Below are 17842 nucleotides of genomic sequence, written 5' to 3'. Positions count from 1 at the left end.
AACGTTCTGTCCTCAAACAAGCTTCAAAATGTCCAATTACATTGTTAAGGAACTCTTAGCAGTTAAATCATTCAACATGTTACAGGCACTGACATGATTACATTATGTGACCTCTGCTGGAACTCCTTCACGATCTAATCTATCAACACTAGTTGACATTACAGGGGCTGGTCACTTCTCGTTTGACCTTTGCCCTTAGTCTGCGCAGCTCTGTGTTCTCACTGTCCATAACAAGGCCACATTCAATCAATGTCCAGGCTTTACTGAGCTGCTGCTCTCCATAGTGCTGCAGCGCCCCCCGCAGGTAGCACTCAGCCAGACGCAGCTTCCCAAGACTGGTCTCCACACACTGGATGGTCTGGTCCCTGTGGAGCTCCAAGGCCTGACTGAAGTCCTCCAGAGCTGCTCCTTCTCTGGAACAGAGCACCAGGCTGCGGCCTCGTCTACACAGGTCCTCAGCCCAGACTTGGGGGTCATCTGAGCAGCTGGAGTCAGCTCCCACGTGTCTCCGGATAACTCTGTCAAGGTCGGCTATGGCACGCTCGTGTAAGCCCAGCTGAGCAAGGCAGGCGGCTCGCTGGCGAAGATACTGAGGCTTGTGGTTGCCCGCTGCTTGTACTGCCACATTCAAGAGTGTGAGGGCCTGATCCCAGTGGCCACCTGAGGAGACACTGCTGGCCTCCTGTGCTGCTGCCTGTAACAGCATCAATGCAGAGCGATGATAATGCAATTTATAAATGCATTAATTACATAGCAAAGATGCACAATTTTTTCAGTCAGTAAGTTTATACCACAATACATTGTCTGTCTAGATAACAGTTTTATTTTTTGTCGTCTTACAGGTATTTTTCTTATTTATTCTTTATTATTGGAACAATAAACTATGACCCTCCATATAACTAAAAGCAGAGATGTCTGCACATTTTTTATTCCTGTCATGTAAAATATCTGAATAAAAATGATAAAACTAATTTGCTGATGGTTGTAGAATACAATAATGCAGCCATAGCCAACACAGACAACCTGTTAATGGCTCCCTCTATACTGAAATGAGGAGTCCTGCTCTGAGCGTACCTGTGCGGTGCGTTTTCGCTGATTGACTGGGATCAGGGCCAGCAGGAATTCCAGACTGGATGAATTTTTCTCAGTCAGTTTGCTGAGCCTGCAAGCTGCGGTGCGGTAGTTTTGCTGCCAGGCGTCCACCGCACCCAGTCTGGCCTGAGCCACTGCATCTCTTGGCTCCTGTCCAAACACCTGGCATAGATGAGCACCTGCAGCCTTCACTTCACCTGGAGCAGATGGACCACAACAGCAGGAGGAATGTTTAAGTAAACAAGTAGTCCCAGGTTCTATGGTTCTTTTTATCAAAGTGGAAATATAACACAACCTAAACTGTGATGTCCTAACCAGACTATGTATGGTGACATCAAGGATCACACAGAGAATTCCCATCTTACCTTTTGCTAGGAGTGTGTCCACATAGAGGAGATGCCACCTGGGGTCTCTGCAGTCGGTCCTCATCAGAGCTCCACCGATTATAAAAGCCTCTCTGAGCTGCTCCTCATGGCAGGGGGCAGTGTTAGCCACCAGAATGTCTGACAGGTTGATCCTACAGAGCTGATGCAGCCAATCACAGACTAGCTTCCGTGCCTTGTCCTTGAGTGACAGGATGTCTTTGATGACTATATCTGTGTTTATCTGAAGTGCTGCCAGGATATCATGAGTGCACTCCTAAAGGGGAAATGATAGTTTAAAATGTTACAGTGTTACAATTTAATTTAGCAGACGGTTTTGTCCAAAGTGATCTGAGTTATTTCAGCACAAGCAAGGATCAAGACAGAAGGGAACAAAGTCAGTAAGTGCCAACAAACAGCTTCAAGTGTGACCGGACACGACACAGGTGCCAACAGGCAGTGCACAGGCACTTTTTTGTTTGTTTTTTTCATCATCATCATCATCATCAACAACAACAATATCGTCATGAATATCCTAATCAGCATCAACAACACCCTCAATATCACCATTATCATCATCAGTACCGTAAATATCTTTAAGTGCAGAGGTATCGATAAAAGAGCTGGGTCTGTAGTTTTTCTTAAAGGGACTCTGTGGACCAAATGGAGTTTGGTAACTCATTCCAGCACCGGGGGACTACAGAGGAGAAGAGACTAGTTAGCGACTTAGGGCCCTGTTGTGATGGGAGTACCAGGCGCCTTTCATAGGCAGAGCGTAGTGGGCGGGAGGGAGTGTAGACCTGGATGAGGGCATTCAGGTAGGCATGAGCCGTTCATGTTGCTGTTTTGTAAGCGAGCAACAGGGTTTTGAAATTGATGAGAGCGGCAACTGGGAGCCAGTGGAGGGATATGAACAGTGGAGTGAAGTTTGAAATTGTATGCTTAGATTGATCTTACATATTGCTTACAGCTACACCAGACAATTTTCTTGTTAAAACACATCTGTGATGTCAGCCAAAGTATAAATGTTTTTGTTCAAAAACAGCATCTAATCCCCTGAGATGCTATTTATTTCAATCATAGTTTAATGTGTGCAGACTTTACTGCCAATATTAAAACACACATTAGCATGGTGGTTTACAGATGCATCATGTTGTGCCTTTTGAAATTCAAGTTTTAAAGTTTAGTTGTAGCTCCTTATGTGTAAAGCTGCCAAATTTAGCTTTAAGTCTGGAAGGCAAAAAAACTGTTATAATACTACCTTCTGTTGGTTCAGCATGAGATAGGTGAAGCCTCTTCCACAGAGAGCCTGAACGTGTTTTGGGTGCTCCTTCAGAATGGCACTGAAATCAAAGATTGCAGTCTTCCGTTGGCCCAGCAGGGCGTAACACCTCGCTCTTTCCAGCAAAGAGTCTGCTGCCTCTCCACCTTGAAAAATAAAATTTTTGATTAAAGTGACAATATTCACAGCTTAAACATGTTCCATTTTACTAAGTACTTCCATATTTATACACTCACCAGCACTAGTCCAAGCTCAATTCATTGGCATGTGTATGTGCTGAAATGGCTTCACATTGGCAGGCTTCTGCTCTGTTTGACTGTACTGCTGACCTGTTCTGTCACAACCCTTTATCCCTCTTATCATTGCCCTAACCTCAACTCAAGTCAACAATTAGAATCACACCAATAAATAATCAATAATCAGATTCTAATCACCAGAGGCCATGATAGCGATGGAGAGATATGCCACAGCCTCCCTGCATCCGCTCTCCTCTCGTGTGCTCTCCAGGATGCGTTTGGCAGCAGAGTGACAGTGTCCCTGTAGCAGCGCCCGATCCTTCTGCCGGGCCACAGCCAAAAGGGGGCGCAAGCAGCATGTGTCACCACACTGAATGAGCTTTTTCAGCAGCTGCAAGGAAAAATGAAAACAAATACAAAATATCTCTTATCTCTTTCAGTGTAAAAGCTCAAAGCTGTAACTTGTATTCATATACCTGACTTGAAACACCTCTACTGTTGTTGGTGAACTTTACTTTAAAATGATGTGCACAACAAAATCATATTCAGTTCAGTTCTGTTAATCATTTGAAACTGGGCAGAGTGTCGATAATCTTACAAATTAACATGTCAGTTTAATCATGAAGGAATGTTTCTGTTATTAAAATAAAAGGGAATTCACAGTCACAGCTCTGTAGGCTGGCATTAAAGTAGATTCATTGGTGAGTGATTTAAGTTACAGTGGATTTTAAAAGCTGAACATGCTGGTGATTCGACTGGTGATTTGAAGGTTTTCATGTTTCCTGTCTGCTGCTTGCAGTAGTTTATCACGTAGAAGCTTTTCTATAGTGTATTGTATTTGTGTGTCTGTGCTCGATGTGATGAGACAGATTAGTACAGATTTTCTGTGGCACCAGCTGTGACAAAGGCTACACCAACTCAGATAAAAATCTGATTAAAGGGGGTTTAAATTCCTTTTATCTTTTTAAAGTAAACACTTTGAAACTGTGTCCAGGGAGCATTTGTAGTGAAAGAGAACAGCCCAGGCAGTTTTCACTTCAATGTAATCAAAAATGTTGTTTGGTTGGTTTTCACGTAGGTAAAAATTTTATTAAGATATGAGACGCCGAGCTATTGAATATGAGATATGAAACTCAAAGCCTTTGCATTAGGTGTTCCCAAACATTTTCATGCAAATGTTGGTGCTGTTGTTTCAGGACCCACTGATACAAACGTATACCTGATTGGTGTCATAAAGAAAGCCTCTGTGCAACTGCAGAAGGGCGAGGCGAGCCAGTACAGGTGCCCGAGGACTGGTGGGCCCAATGGAAAGAAGTAGCCGGTATGCTTCCTCCACCCGGCCAAGCTGGTACAAGGCATCCGCTGCCAGGATCTGAGCCCCATCAGTCCCAGGCTGGAGGTCCATTAACAGCACAGCCAGGGAGTGAACACCAGCAGGAGTTCTGAAAAGAAAAGAAATTAATAAAGAAATGTGAATGAGGACTTTTGTTACAATCGAGATCATAAAGTGACATTTGCAGTTTTATTGAGATGACCTTAACCATGGGAATACACTATGGGCCTCCTTCACTGCAGACACTTTGAAATCTGAAAACAAGTATTACTAATAACATCAACAATGGCTCAATTTTATTCAAGTTTCCAGTGAGTCACAGACAGCGTGACATTCAGACACCACTCACAATACCTTGACTCTGAAACTGAAGCAGCCAAATGGATTAAAACAATCATTAATTTGATTATTCACACCTGTGCTTTTCATACTGTAAAATGTCAAATGTATTCCAAAAAATGTCAGGTAAACTGTGATTGAGACGAACTTCATACCCTGATCTCTGGTTGTCTCTCTTTGATGGGGTCTGCAGCTGATCCCCCTGCTGGTGTTGCTGGGAGTCTTCACGGAAACAGGACTTGGATTCCTGCTCTCCTGTCCCCTCCAGCATGACTCGTCCCTGCTCCAGTAAAACAGTGACCAGCAGCCCCCGGTAGTTCCACGGCACTAAGCAGCGAACAGTCAGTGCTGTTTCCTGAGGGTGCAGCCTGCTGGCTGTCACATAGTCCAGGGCTGTGAGGTAGTTTAAGCTGCCCATCATGCGCAGGAGGCCCCTGCCACACAGCGCCCGCACACAGCTGGATGGGTGCGGGGCACTGTGCTCAATCACAGCCTGGAAGTCTTCTAACGCCCCCTTGTGGTCATCAGAGAGAAGTCGTGCGTAGCCACGGAGAACCTGCACCGTGTTTTGATAGCTCTGCTGTCCTTGGGCGGCAGCTAGCTGGCTGCAGATAGAGAGAGCTTCTTTGTGTTCCCCTCTGAGGAGAAGACAGTCAGCCAGTCGTACCCTCAGCTCCCTACCTCCCCCGTCAGACTCCAAATGGCACAGAGTCCGTAACTGAGTGATTACAGGGTCCAGGAGTTCAACTCCATCAGTGGACCGAAGGTCTGGACGGATAAGAACCTTTTCTCTGTAACCACTCAGGCCTCTCTCTGCCTGCTGACGGAGGTGGTTGCGAGCTGCCATCCCTGTACCCAGATTTGTGAATAACCTTTGGAAATAAATTCGGGCAGTGGCAGGATGGGTCTCAAATGCTTCCCCCAGGTCTGTGCATGCCTCCTTAGTCCTTCCACCTGCTGACAAGCAGGCCGCTGCTCGATTGGTCAAGAGCCTGGCTCTTCTTTCAGGAGTAGTTTGAATAGATTTGTCTGTATTATTCTCTAATGTTTTCTGACAATGACCATGATGTAAAAGAGCAGAGTACACCTCTGCACTGTCCCCAAACCTGCCTGTCAAAAACAAATAAGCTGCTTGGAGTTCCTGCACTTCAGCATTATCAGGAGAGATAGACAACAAAAACTTAATAATTGTATTTGAAGCCTCTACATCAAGCTTTTCATTCTCATTTATTTTCACTGCACAATCGCTGTCAAAAATCAAAGAGGGGTGTATGTGCAGTTCTTGGTCTGTAAAAGCTCTCACTATTTTAGGAATATGCTGAGCTTGTCTGCTTTTAACCAGTGTGACAGTCTCAGATTTGTTACTCAGGTAGGCTTTGAGATAAAGCTTCAGCCCCTTGACACTGTAAGGCTCAGAGAACAAGCAGGCCAGGGCTCGAGTTATCTCCAAGACAATGCCAGTTGCATCTTGTGGATGTGTGTGTTGTTTCCCTTCAAGCAGAGCAGTGCAGCGAGCAAAAATCTCCTCGCAGCTATGCCCACCGCTCTGAAGGAGGGACTCCATTTTGAAAATAGTGGCTGACAGATTGTTGGGGCAGAGCGTGGACAAAAACACAGCTGCAAGACCTTTATTAAGACCCTCAGCAGGCTGGTTCTCCCCATAACTGTCAAGCCAGCCTTCGAGTATAGAGATCACTCCACCCAGGCTGGACTTCAATTTTCGCATGTGGGACACAGTGGAGGTGGCGTGAGTCCTGAAGGCAGACATGTAGAGAGTAGTAGCCCTCCCCAGCTCGCCAGCCTCAAGGAACTTGTCTCCTTCCTCACAGAGCTCTAAAACATTGACACCGGGTCGAACCAGGGCAGTCATGATCAGGCAGCAGGCCCTCTCTATCTGTTCTTCCCCTGTCCCCAGTGATTACAACTTTGATGTCACCTTGTGTCACCTAAAAACAGGAAAAGGATACATATAATTTAATAACTTTTGATTCTAAGGTAAAATAGTTGAACTGTCAATGGTTAAAATATGGTTCAAAACATCTTACAACAGGTATTTTTTGTTTGTGTTACTAACAACAATAACAATGAGTGTTCAAATCATCTGTTCCAGTAAGCTTTGACAATGTATAAATCTGATGCAACTTCATAATAACAGTATGGTCTTTATCACTAAAAGTAAGAATTACTTTTAGTCAGGCAGGTTTACAGGTGCTTTGTACCAGAATCACACAAGAAATTAATCTTTTATAAACAATTTTTTTAGTGTTGAAAGTCCATATTAAATATTGGTGATATTGTAAGCAACTTACAGAAGCATAATTAGGAATATAAACATTGTCCTAGGCGCATTCGGCTACTGTGAAAATTAAAATCATAACCTGAAAAGAAAAAAAAAAAGGTTTCATTTTTTTTTGTTTCCATGGGCGACTGAAAACTCTTGGCCCCCGTGGGAGGGGGATTTCTTGCTTTCTCTGGTCAATGATTCACCTGCAATTTACGCTTTCGTTGCCAACAGTAGACCCATCAAAATTTACAAAATCGAACTAAACAAAACAAAACAACTTACCGGTCGGTGTCAGTTCATCTTCTGTAACCGAACGTCCCGTGAACAGAAAACACGGGCACCATTTTTGTAATTCAGTAGGCTGGCGGCTCAGAGTTTCCAGGACAACTCGGTGTGCTCATACAACAAAGGCTCAAGCGAAGTTTTTTTTAAGTTTGTCACAGGCGTAAAGATAACATCAAACCAACCGCAACTAACTTTACATCACGGTAAACTCCCACTTGCAGTGTCGCCGCGTCTGCTGTCGGAATGGGACAGCCCTGATGGGCGAGATAATGTTCTCGTGAGCACGGGTCCGGTTGCCAGTGGAAACCATTAACGCTCGTTCTCTCAGGAAGACCACAACAGTGTGGGAGACCAGCTTGTTTCAGCGATAAAATCAGTTCCTTTACGTTAACTGTCAGAACAAGGCGGAAGTGCTTCAAGGAAAGGTGAAAAAGATAAATATTTATAGCCTAAGTCAGAAGTGAGAACACGTTTACAGAGGCTGAAATTGGCCTTGTAAATTGCCCTTTCCCTGTCAACCTATGAGCTATAATATACGTATATGTTCATTCAAGTTAATGGCATATCGGTCAATAGCATGGCCAATGATGATGAATCCAAAACTTTGGTGAAACTCTACACTGAGTTGCTCAAGTTGGAGCCTATTTGTTTTTTCCATTTGCTAATTCAATGTAGGCTAATTAGATGGGATAAAGGAAAGACACACGGATTGCACGACAAAATGCTGCATTTAAGTATAGTTGTACAAATTATTTTACTCATCAGAAGTTAAAGCTACTTGAGCATAAAATATGTTTATAATTGCAAATATGACATAGTTCTTGTTGTATAGGGTCTATGCTTTTTTTGATCCTGGGGAAGATGGACAATGACGCCTCGGACAGCTGCTCTGTGAATTTGCAATTCATGAGTTTGGTCTAATCCACCTCAAGAATAAAAGCTCCTCAAGCACCATGCAGACATTTCCTTTGTATGGAGTTCTGTGCCCAAAATTGCACACCAGGTGCTGCTGTTACAACATTCAGCCAATACTCCCACCTTGTGGCCAGGAATCGTATTCATTATAATGTATGATTTACACTATGACTCAATCTTACTGTACCAAGTTGTCATGCAGGAGGATTAAATCCCTAACTCTGACAGTGTCAGTATCAATATGATAATCCACACATTGAGCTTTGTAATGAAACAGACAAACATACAAAGTAATAATCAAAACACAAACACCCATGTACACACATATGTCTGAGGGCCCAAAGCCAAAAAAACATCAACTAAACTAGATTCATATAAAAACATTTATTAATAGACTTCAATAATTGAAATTACTGTCACAAAAAAAATCTCATAGTGAGATACCCCACTATATATATCATCAGTTTGGATGGAATATGTGTGGTAAGGAAAAACCCAGCAAGTTGACACCATTTATCTGCAGGAAACTGAAAATCTGACGTCCTGTGGGGATTTCAGATTTCTTCCCTTGCGAGGCTGCTTAATAAGATTCAATGGCTGAGTTTCTATACAAGACTTTCATGTCAAATGAGATGGGGATGTCAAACATGGTGAAGTTATCTGCAGTAATGCTGCTCAAACATCATAGATGTACACTGAAATGTTCATACAGACTGAAATACTCAAACTGGAGAATTGTCTTAGTAAAATGCAACGTTTTTCTCCTTTACAGTACACTCTGTGTAATACTCACATGCATGCTCAATCATAGAGTTGAGCACAATTCAACTGTAAAACCACAGCCTTCTCTCATAGGCCATAAAGAGATGCCACAAGGAACTGGACGTCAAGCCGTGGGCTGAAAGGTCTACTGAAAGCATGAACAGGGATTTCCCCTCATTTTGTTTTAGGAAAGTCTGACTGTTGTTTTTACATGCATTTGAGGATGCCATTTAATAATCCAAGCTCCTTGTATACAGCTGACTCTGCACTTCAACAAATCCATTGTTTTTATATGTACATTGTGCGCATTAAGAGTCCATTCAGAAAAAAGCTTAACTCAATAAAGTCTCTAATATTCACCCTTTAAAAGAAGTAGGAAAAGAGGAAATACTACAATTTTAGTTGCCCCATAATGCCCATTGACTCTTAGCTAGATTGTAATATACATCTGAATTACTAAGTATGGGTCAATATTGCAGTTATATATGGTGTAGTAGCTACAGTTTGTAACGTCCTCTCCAGGATCTAGAAGTTTCTAGTCTTATGCACAGGTGTTCAGGGTTTAAGGTCTCATTGATAGTGGGGTTAGTGTGCACTGCAGGTGCAACCTCAGGTTTCCTCGATTGCCCCATTGAAACCATGTGCTGTGTAATTCCAGCTTGCTGTGACACCTTGCTTCAGTTCAGACCTCTAATTTAGCTTCTCCAGGCTTTCCTGCAGCATTAGGGCACATCCCGATAAATCCATGTATTGCAAAGCCAAGAAGATGTCATTTAGGCTTGCAGAGGAGTGCTGGCTCCATAGCCTCAGCATCTGGTACTGCTTCTCCATATAGCCCAGACCCAAACCGGTCTCCAACTCCACCCGCTCCAGCTGCTGATCAGCCACCGAGAGAAGACGCAAGAACTCCTTCCACCTACGTAAGGGCACCTCCTTGATGATCGCGTAAAGGACGATGGCAGGCCAGCGCTCTGACTGCTCAACTTGTCTGTCAGCTGTAAGGAGAGAATCACAGAAAATCAGAGGACAGTGGAGGTGTAAAATCAAGTCATCTGCCATAGTGTAGTATATAATATTCTACTATTTACGGTGGTGTTTTCCATGAATGATTAAATACACACCCGTATCCTTCTGAATGTTATGTCCTTACCCAAACCTGATGTTATTCCACTGTACCATAGACATTCATGTTGTTCACTGGGCCTGGGTAATATGTTTTTTCCATTAGTCATTGTTATCTTATTCATTATCTCAACTACCTACTGTCTGAGAAATATTTACTTAGAACTACTGTTTAAGGAACTTACTCAGCCTTAGTAAAGTTAATCAGTATTTCGTGGTCTTGCACAGCTGCTGAACTGCAACCTGCTGTTAGACATAGTATCAGCATTTTTTATGGTTTCACATCCCTAAAACTGTGATCTGAAAATGTGTGTCTGATGTTGCTGATTTCAAAGCTTTTCAAATTTGATGTAAAAGGATGCAAAGGGTTCACACTTACACGGCATGCGGTCACTATCTGATTTGCCATTTACCCTGAGGTTGACTAGCTGACTGCTGCAAAAAGTGAGGGCGACCTGTTTCCCAGCTTCCACCTCCACACTGTGAGCTTCACGGCTGATCAATGATAAGTAGTGTGCTGAACAAGCAATGATGAAAAGGCTGCAGCTCAAGATATGTATAACACCCCAACTGTAATCAGATGGGGTAAAGTGGCATCCTTAACATTTCTTTTTGTTCATATGACATTTGGCATGTCGACTCGTGATAGTACACTTTACTCAGACAAGTTTGCACTGCATTAAACTATCCTTGAAAAGGACATTAAATACAGGTGATGGTTAGATGAAATTTCATTGCTGCCTTAACATTTACAGTGGGATTTCTACTTAATTTGAAGTTCTTGCCTTCTCATTACAGTAAAAATGTTTTTTTTCCCAACTTATTGCTTCTTTTATCAATTTGGTGTTTGACGTATTTGTACAGCCGTTCGGGAAAACATCAGTGTCTCATTATTTCTGGTGAAATTCGAGTTGAGAATTGCAGTTTCATAAACACTTCCGAGGAAGTAGAGAACATGACTGCGGACAAATTTCACAATTGTTTTGTCTCTTACTTGCATGAGATTAAAAATCTTTTCAATAAGAATGCATCTGATTTCACCACAACATTGAAACTGAAATTAAAAAATAGCTGAGATCACATTTTAACATGAAATATCATGCTAAATGTGTTTTGTATTACAGCGTAATGCAGGGATACCTGAGGAAATGATTCAACTCTAAATGACATCATTAAAGATCTGATATACAAATGATTCTATTGCAGCTGGTTCTGTCATCCATATTCAACTGGTTTTGTCCCAATATTCGTGATCATATATTCATTTATGAGCTATCACTCATCTGCAGCTGTGTTGGATTAGCTAACACTGAAGTCAAACTTCATAAGATATTAAACAAATTCCATTCATATTTATTGTCCACAGGTTGTGCATTATAGCCTGGTATTAGGTAGAGAAACTTACCTCTGTGTTCACTTTCTGGCAGTACAGGACTTCTGTGGGTTGGTGTGGGATGTTCTTGAGTGGCGGGACTTTGACTAAGAGTCATCATGGGAGTTTCCTCACATATGTTTAATGTCTTAAAAGGACAAAGAAGAAAGATGAGGTGAAGATCATTGTTGCACCAGTACATCATCTTGATAATTCATTACAGCTTTGTTTTTATTTAAACAAAAAAATCACCCATGTTGACCTTTCCAGGCTTCTTGTTTTCTTACATAGCCCTCTGACTGTCCACCTACAGTACCTCACCAATCTAAATGTCTATCTGAGCAGAACACTAGATTCATGAAACTGAGCACCTACCAGTGTGGTCGGGCTGCTGCCTTGAAGACTGTGTTGTTCTGTTAGGAGGAAAGCAGATATTATCCAAAAGCTTCCGTTGAAACACGTTCAGTTTAGAAGCACACTTCAGAAAAGAAAATACTCAGTTACATTTCTGAGAAAATACTTACTTTTATATTCTGGAAATACAAAATATATTTAAAGTCTGTTTAACTGGCATTTTACATGCCTTATTTAATCTAAACTCATGCAGGTGTTCAATCATCATGTCATTACAGTGAATCCTTATGACAGATGCATTCATTTGTAAGCAGCACTGTAGTGTTGTTTTATATTCTCAGTACCTTTGTATAGTTTAAAAAACAGAGAATGTCTATACAATCTGACCATATGGTCTGCATGAAAAATATTAATATAGAAAATAACTTGTTTATTAAGTTGACAAATAAATAAATGAAGAGTAAAAAAATAAATCACCATTTTCCCTCTGAAAAAAGGACTCAAGTATGGTACAAGTTCAAAAGAAATGTACTTAAGTGCAGTTCTTAAGTAATTATGCTTAGTTATATTTCACTCTTACCATTGAATTTGGAGTCCTCGACAGGCATCTGCAGGTCTTTGTTTCCACTTGGGTTCTCAGGGAGACACAGGAGCCAAAAGCACACCAGAAATGTCAAAATCACAACCCCCACGAAACACAGCCAGGGCCATTGGTTCGCTGTCGTGGACACAAAGAAACACTCATTCCAACAGCAAAAGGGCAATCGATCAGGGTTGGTTGATCTTACTAAAATATCCACAACTAACATAAGTTTAAAGGCATGTGAGCAGAGAGTTTATCTGTCACTTTATTTGTTGAAGTACGGAAAATATTTAGAACTAACGGGAATATAGGAATGGAGTTCTGGAAGGCGTGTTTGAAGCATTGGTTTCTGGATCTGTAGCTTTCGTAAATGTTGTTGTAGATGTAGTTTCAGATATGGTTAGAGTCATTCGTGGATTCGTAGAGGTAGTCACTGTAATACTGCTGAAAAAATAAGAGGAACAGGAATAAACAACAATGACAGTTTATTTGCCCATACATTAAAGGATAGTCAAAAAATGTTTTAAAGGTGTCTCTGTGGACACTGAAACCGTTTTTGCTTGCTGTAGTGATTCTTCTGGTTCAAACTGGGCTTTAAAAGATCACATCCCAGTGTGATTTCAATGTAATAGATTGAGTACCAAGCCAACACTCATGTTGTGTAAAAATACATCCAAAAGTTTGTACAGTTGCAAACCTTTATCAGTAAGGCTTCCTTGACTAGCTCAACAAAAACGCCTTCATGTTGAGACATTGAACATCCGCAGCTACCGTGCTCGCACATGTAGTGCAGGGCTTCAGTAAAACCACAGGAACTCAGTGTTTTCAGAAGTTCGGAATGGCAGAAGCTTCCTTCCCTCTAGCAAGAAGACCTCATACCCCCCTGTTCTGAAAACATGCCCTTCTTGACTTGCCCACAGAGTTCAGATCAAGACTAAAAGGCTGAAGTGTGAAGGGTTTTTTTTGGGTTTGTTTTAATCTATGAGAATGTCAATGTCAACGATCAAAAAACCCAAAGATTTTAATTCAAAACACAATAACATATACCTCTCTTCACATTCCAGAGGCTGAACTTTGTGAATAGTTGCCATGTTTTGCTTGAATGCCAAAACAATTGTTTTTTAATAGACAACTTAATTTTAACCTCAGAAGATTTTTTTTTTGGTGTATCGTATATAAAACTGCTCCAATTCTGGAGCTGAAATAAGTTTCTTTGCAGTAGAAAATACTGTATAAAAACATATTGAATTTACTACAGAGGCTACAATAGAAGTCATATCTCTTAAGACCTCAAGGGCTAAGGCTGGGTACACCCACACACATGCTGGCAATGATTAATTCGTCAATAGTTAACCCGCTAACCCATGTCATTAACACTTCATTTGGTCATGGGAGGTTCCCTTACTCATGTAAGCCTGCTGTTGTGGCCCCTATACTTAAAGACCTATCTGTATTCCCTTCCACAATATCAAAGGTATTTGAAAAGCTGCCAAACAAACTGACCATCTGAACAATAGCTCCTCCCCACTGCACCCGATGCTATTTGGATTCAGAGCTTATCACTGAACAGCAACAGCCACATGTTACTTCATAGAAAAACGAATACACATAGATTAAAACCTCAGCTTCAAAACCAACATTAAAAAGGTCTGCAATAAAGAAAAGTTCAATTTGGCAAAGTGCGTAAATGAATACCTTCCCCAGCTCCTAAACTTTAAAGGAAGCTATCACCACAGTATGCACGTACATTTTTCTCATTTCTGCCTTAATTGTTGCGGTTCTGTGTCCACTTACTCACAAAAATATTACATATCTGGGTTTTCTTTTGTCATACAGATCAATCTCCTACCTTTGACACTTCCTTTCGCAATCAGGTTTAGAAGGCGACTCTGAAAAAGATGTGTGTGATTGTAAGAATTAAAAAAAAAAACTTTCAGGCTTTTTTTTGAGATTGTTTACATTTGAGTAAATAAGCCAGAAAATGTTTAGCAGCCTTAAATACCGATATAAGGCTTTAACTCCCTTTGACTTCGCTTACCTTCACAACGTTTATGGGGACATTGACGGCAATCACGATGTGCGGCGTCCCCTAAATAATATTGACCTTCTGGACAGTCACATTTGGTATCACTATTATATGAGCAGGGCTGTATTTCCACCTCCTTATCTGGGGAAAAGAAAAGAAACAATAGCATATCAAAAACAAAATGGCTTATCCTGTTCAGGGTCGTGGGGGGGCTGGAGCCTATCCCAGACCCCGGAGGGAACCCACACATGCACGAGGATGCAACAGTGCTAACCACTTCACCAATGTGCAGCCACTATAAGCATCTATTCAATGATAATTCAACTTATCACAAAAAGCTAACAAAATGTATCAAAATCCGACAGCTTAATTTTATATCACCCCACTCGATTAATAATAAGATACTTACTTCCACATACAGTACACCTCTCACACTTTTTTACATGGTTTTCTCTGTCTAGGAATTGGTTACCAACACATTTTTCACATCTGTGCACTTTCACAGCATCGTCACAGGCACCCATTTTATGGTATCCTGTTAAACAGAGGAAAAAATAATTACTGCGTGAACATAAAAATTCCACCATAAATCTTTAACACAAGACTTTGCAATGCATTCAGGTCCTCATCATGACTCACCAGGTGGACACAGAGCATAACATGAACTACTGGTTTGTTCTGTCAGCACGATGTAACTCTGTCCAATGGAAAGGAAGGCAAGTGTTAGCAGGAAAACCTGAAACAAAGATGAGGTTTGACAAGATGAATAATTGTGTAAAGGGGAATGCACACGAATCACCAGACCTGACACTTTGACAGCACAGCTGTCATTACAAAAAGACTTATCAAGACATTTCACAGGCCTGTTCCGTGATTTCTTTTTGATACACCTCTAATCTCGCATATCAAAGCATATAATACTTCCAGGGGAGAGGAACAGACATTTGTTTAGCATGCAGTAAAGAGGGCGCCTCAACTGTAGCTTAGTAAGTGATTATCTTTGAGGGCATCAAAAATCCTGGTCCAAACATGACTTTGGGTGCCTGGATCAAACATGCAGCTTAAACTGTCCTCACTGTTGAAAAGCATTACAAATTCACTTCTGGTCAGATGGAGCCTGTGAGGAACTTTTTAAAAAAGCCCATCATGAAGCATATTGAGAAAGAATTAACCAGACCAAAAATATATGATATTTGTGGGGCCAGTTACTCTCCCCTTTTCTCTTAGGACAAGCCTGATTTGCAGATTCTCTCCTAGAAAAATTATACTTTTTTTTATGTGATGATGCTTTTGGTCAGAGACATACCTGAATATGTAAATATTACAGCAGAAGGTATGAGTACATTAAACAGTTGCTAGACGGAAAGAATATTCAACAGCAGTGCTTTGAAAATGACATACATTTCAAACATCAGGGTTAATGTTTTCTTGTTTTTTGGACTAAAGACAGTTAAATACGTCAATGTTTTTTTTCCTTATTTGCGGACATAATATTGGCCAAACGAAATGTAAAGCCTCCTACAAAAACACTACATGAATTGCAAGAATTGGAAGAAGCAACATGGTGAACCTTAATATTAAAAAGTTGAAACCACAACAGTGAGATCATACGTACAGTCCCTCTCACAGTATTTACATGTCAACCCCCAGAGACACCAAAGCTTTAGACGCTTCACAGTCACCCAAAAGTAATACAAATTCAAAAAGTATAATAAGGCTTACTCACTTACATAGTAACAGCAATATTCTAACAGTTCCTGTAACAGTAACAGGTATGACAGATTACAGATATCTCAAATCCACTAAAAGTTGCTACATTTAAGTCAAGCTGAAACTGTGAAGATGATCCAAACACAATATCTGAATTGGATTACTTACCAGGTCCATGTTGGCAGAGTAGACTGTGTTGAAATTAAATAAGCTTCTGAGTGTTAATTTCACTCATTGGAAAAGATTATGAAAATATGTCTCAAGAAAAGGACATAACAGGAAGTGGCATTCTGACTTACAACTATCTGTACATTTACTACCGAAGCTGATGAAGCGTTGAAAGGACCCTGAGTGATTGCCTGTCCATGTGTTTGATTAAGTGTTTGTGAGTTAGAGTGTCAGTTCTTTGGAGTCTTCAGGGAAATGATTCTAGAAACAGGAAATCACACACACACACACACACACACACAGTGACACAGTAGGTGGCAGCGTCACAACATTGGTTGCTCCTCCTGTTTCATATAATTCCACTTCATATATGGGAAGAGTAATGTGGTTCAATCACAAGCACTGCTGACATACATGAGCCGGATGTGGGGGTTGGATGTAGGTGGTTGTGGTTGTCAGTGAGCAAAGAGAGGGTGGAAAACTGGACACATGAGACACTTTAACAGCTTAAATGCAACTCTTTTTTTCTTGAAGCAAGATATTAGAAAGGAACTACAAGTGGAAACCAATCAATAACAATAAATTAGTTGATCAGAGGGGTGAATAATAATAGTTGAAAATTCAAATCAAATCAAAGATGAAAGTCCAAAAGACTCATATAATGCCTGTTAAAATCTCAGTCTCTAACTGTTATTGTATATATAATATATATTAGAATTATACACAATAGTTTACACGTTACTAATAATGTGTAACAACAGGCTACTAAACTCTCTTAGAACAGCAGCTTATTTTCACCCATTTACCACAAATATAGTTCTGAGACTAAAAACTGCACTAATCATTGGAATTATATCAACAACTGGGAAGAAACTTAGTCATATTCTTATTTGGATTGAGGTGTAGTAATGTTAACATGGTGTGTGGTACCGAAAAGGTGTCAAAAACTGATGAAGCTTTAGCGCAAGGCAGATAGAAATTGCACATAAATAAGTTAAACAAATGTAAATCCATCCTTTAAAAGGAGCCAACAGAGTAAGCAGTGATTTGATAAGGTGGAAGGAAAAAGGTGTCTAGGTGTAAATTTAGAACTGGGATAAATATGGTAATATGGTAAAGAAGCAAATGTTTATATGTTGCTTCCTGTAACAAGTGTCTAACTACATATTTCATCATGTCCACTTTACATTGATTAATAGAAATGTTGTTGAAACGATGTCTGTGAATGTCTTATCACACAAGTAAAATATCATCTAGATATCTCAAAAAAAGAAAGAAAAGAAAATTCAACCAAGTTAACACATTAGTTTTGGAGAGCTCAGTCAGCTCTTTTCTCTGTAATCTGTTTTGATTGTATGTTTTTCAGTTACATGCATCGTAATATAATTTCCTCCCTGCTAAAGCATGTGACAGTTGTATTAGTGTGTTTGTGATGTTTGTAGTGTATTGGTTGTTTTATATAAGATTTTGTGCTGCCAAGGTGTATAAAAAAAGGCACACATTTCAATGATGTGTTCACCTGTTGGAATCAAGGAAAATAAGAACCTACAATCTATATCTATAAGGGGGGACTTCATAAAGTGCTTTTTGCTTTTAGCTCAGTTTTGGAACCCTTTT

At 40.7% G+C, this 17842-nt stretch overlaps 2 protein-coding genes across 2 annotated transcripts; both read right to left on the bottom strand.

The window, feature by feature from the left end:
- Positions 1-148: 148 nt before the first annotated feature.
- Positions 149-5491, bottom strand: ttc34 (tetratricopeptide repeat domain 34). The gene is made up of 7 exons (XM_069659618.1): positions 4800-5491; positions 4192-4414; positions 3171-3363; positions 2716-2882; positions 1458-1731; positions 1075-1289; positions 149-694 (listed from the first exon to the last, which is right to left on the bottom strand). The coding sequence occupies exons 1-7, from the start codon at positions 5489-5491 to the stop codon at positions 149-151; spliced, it is 2310 nt and encodes a 769-aa protein (XP_069515719.1).
- Positions 5492-8519: 3028 nt separating this feature from the next.
- Positions 8520-16459, bottom strand: LOC138589538 (tumor necrosis factor receptor superfamily member 1A). The gene is made up of 10 exons (XM_069659874.1): positions 16226-16459; positions 14987-15083; positions 14757-14882; positions 14360-14488; positions 14171-14210; positions 12623-12765; positions 12319-12456; positions 11760-11797; positions 11418-11532; positions 8520-9885 (listed from the first exon to the last, which is right to left on the bottom strand). Exons 1-10 carry the CDS (start codon positions 16232-16234, stop codon positions 9581-9583), a joined length of 1140 nt encoding a protein of 379 aa, XP_069515975.1. The 5' UTR covers positions 16235-16459; the 3' UTR covers positions 8520-9580.
- Positions 16460-17842: the final 1383 nt, after the last annotated feature.

The sequence above is a fragment of the Semicossyphus pulcher genome, unplaced genomic scaffold (genome assembly GCF_022749685.1).
Source record: "Semicossyphus pulcher isolate SPU_LCO1_2020_fin unplaced genomic scaffold, fSemPul1.0.p SCAF_13, whole genome shotgun sequence".
Classification (NCBI taxonomy): domain Eukaryota; kingdom Metazoa; phylum Chordata; class Actinopteri; order Labriformes; family Labridae; genus Semicossyphus; species Semicossyphus pulcher.
Note: the sequence above shows the minus strand (reverse complement) of the source record. Positions and strands in the feature narration are given on the sequence as shown.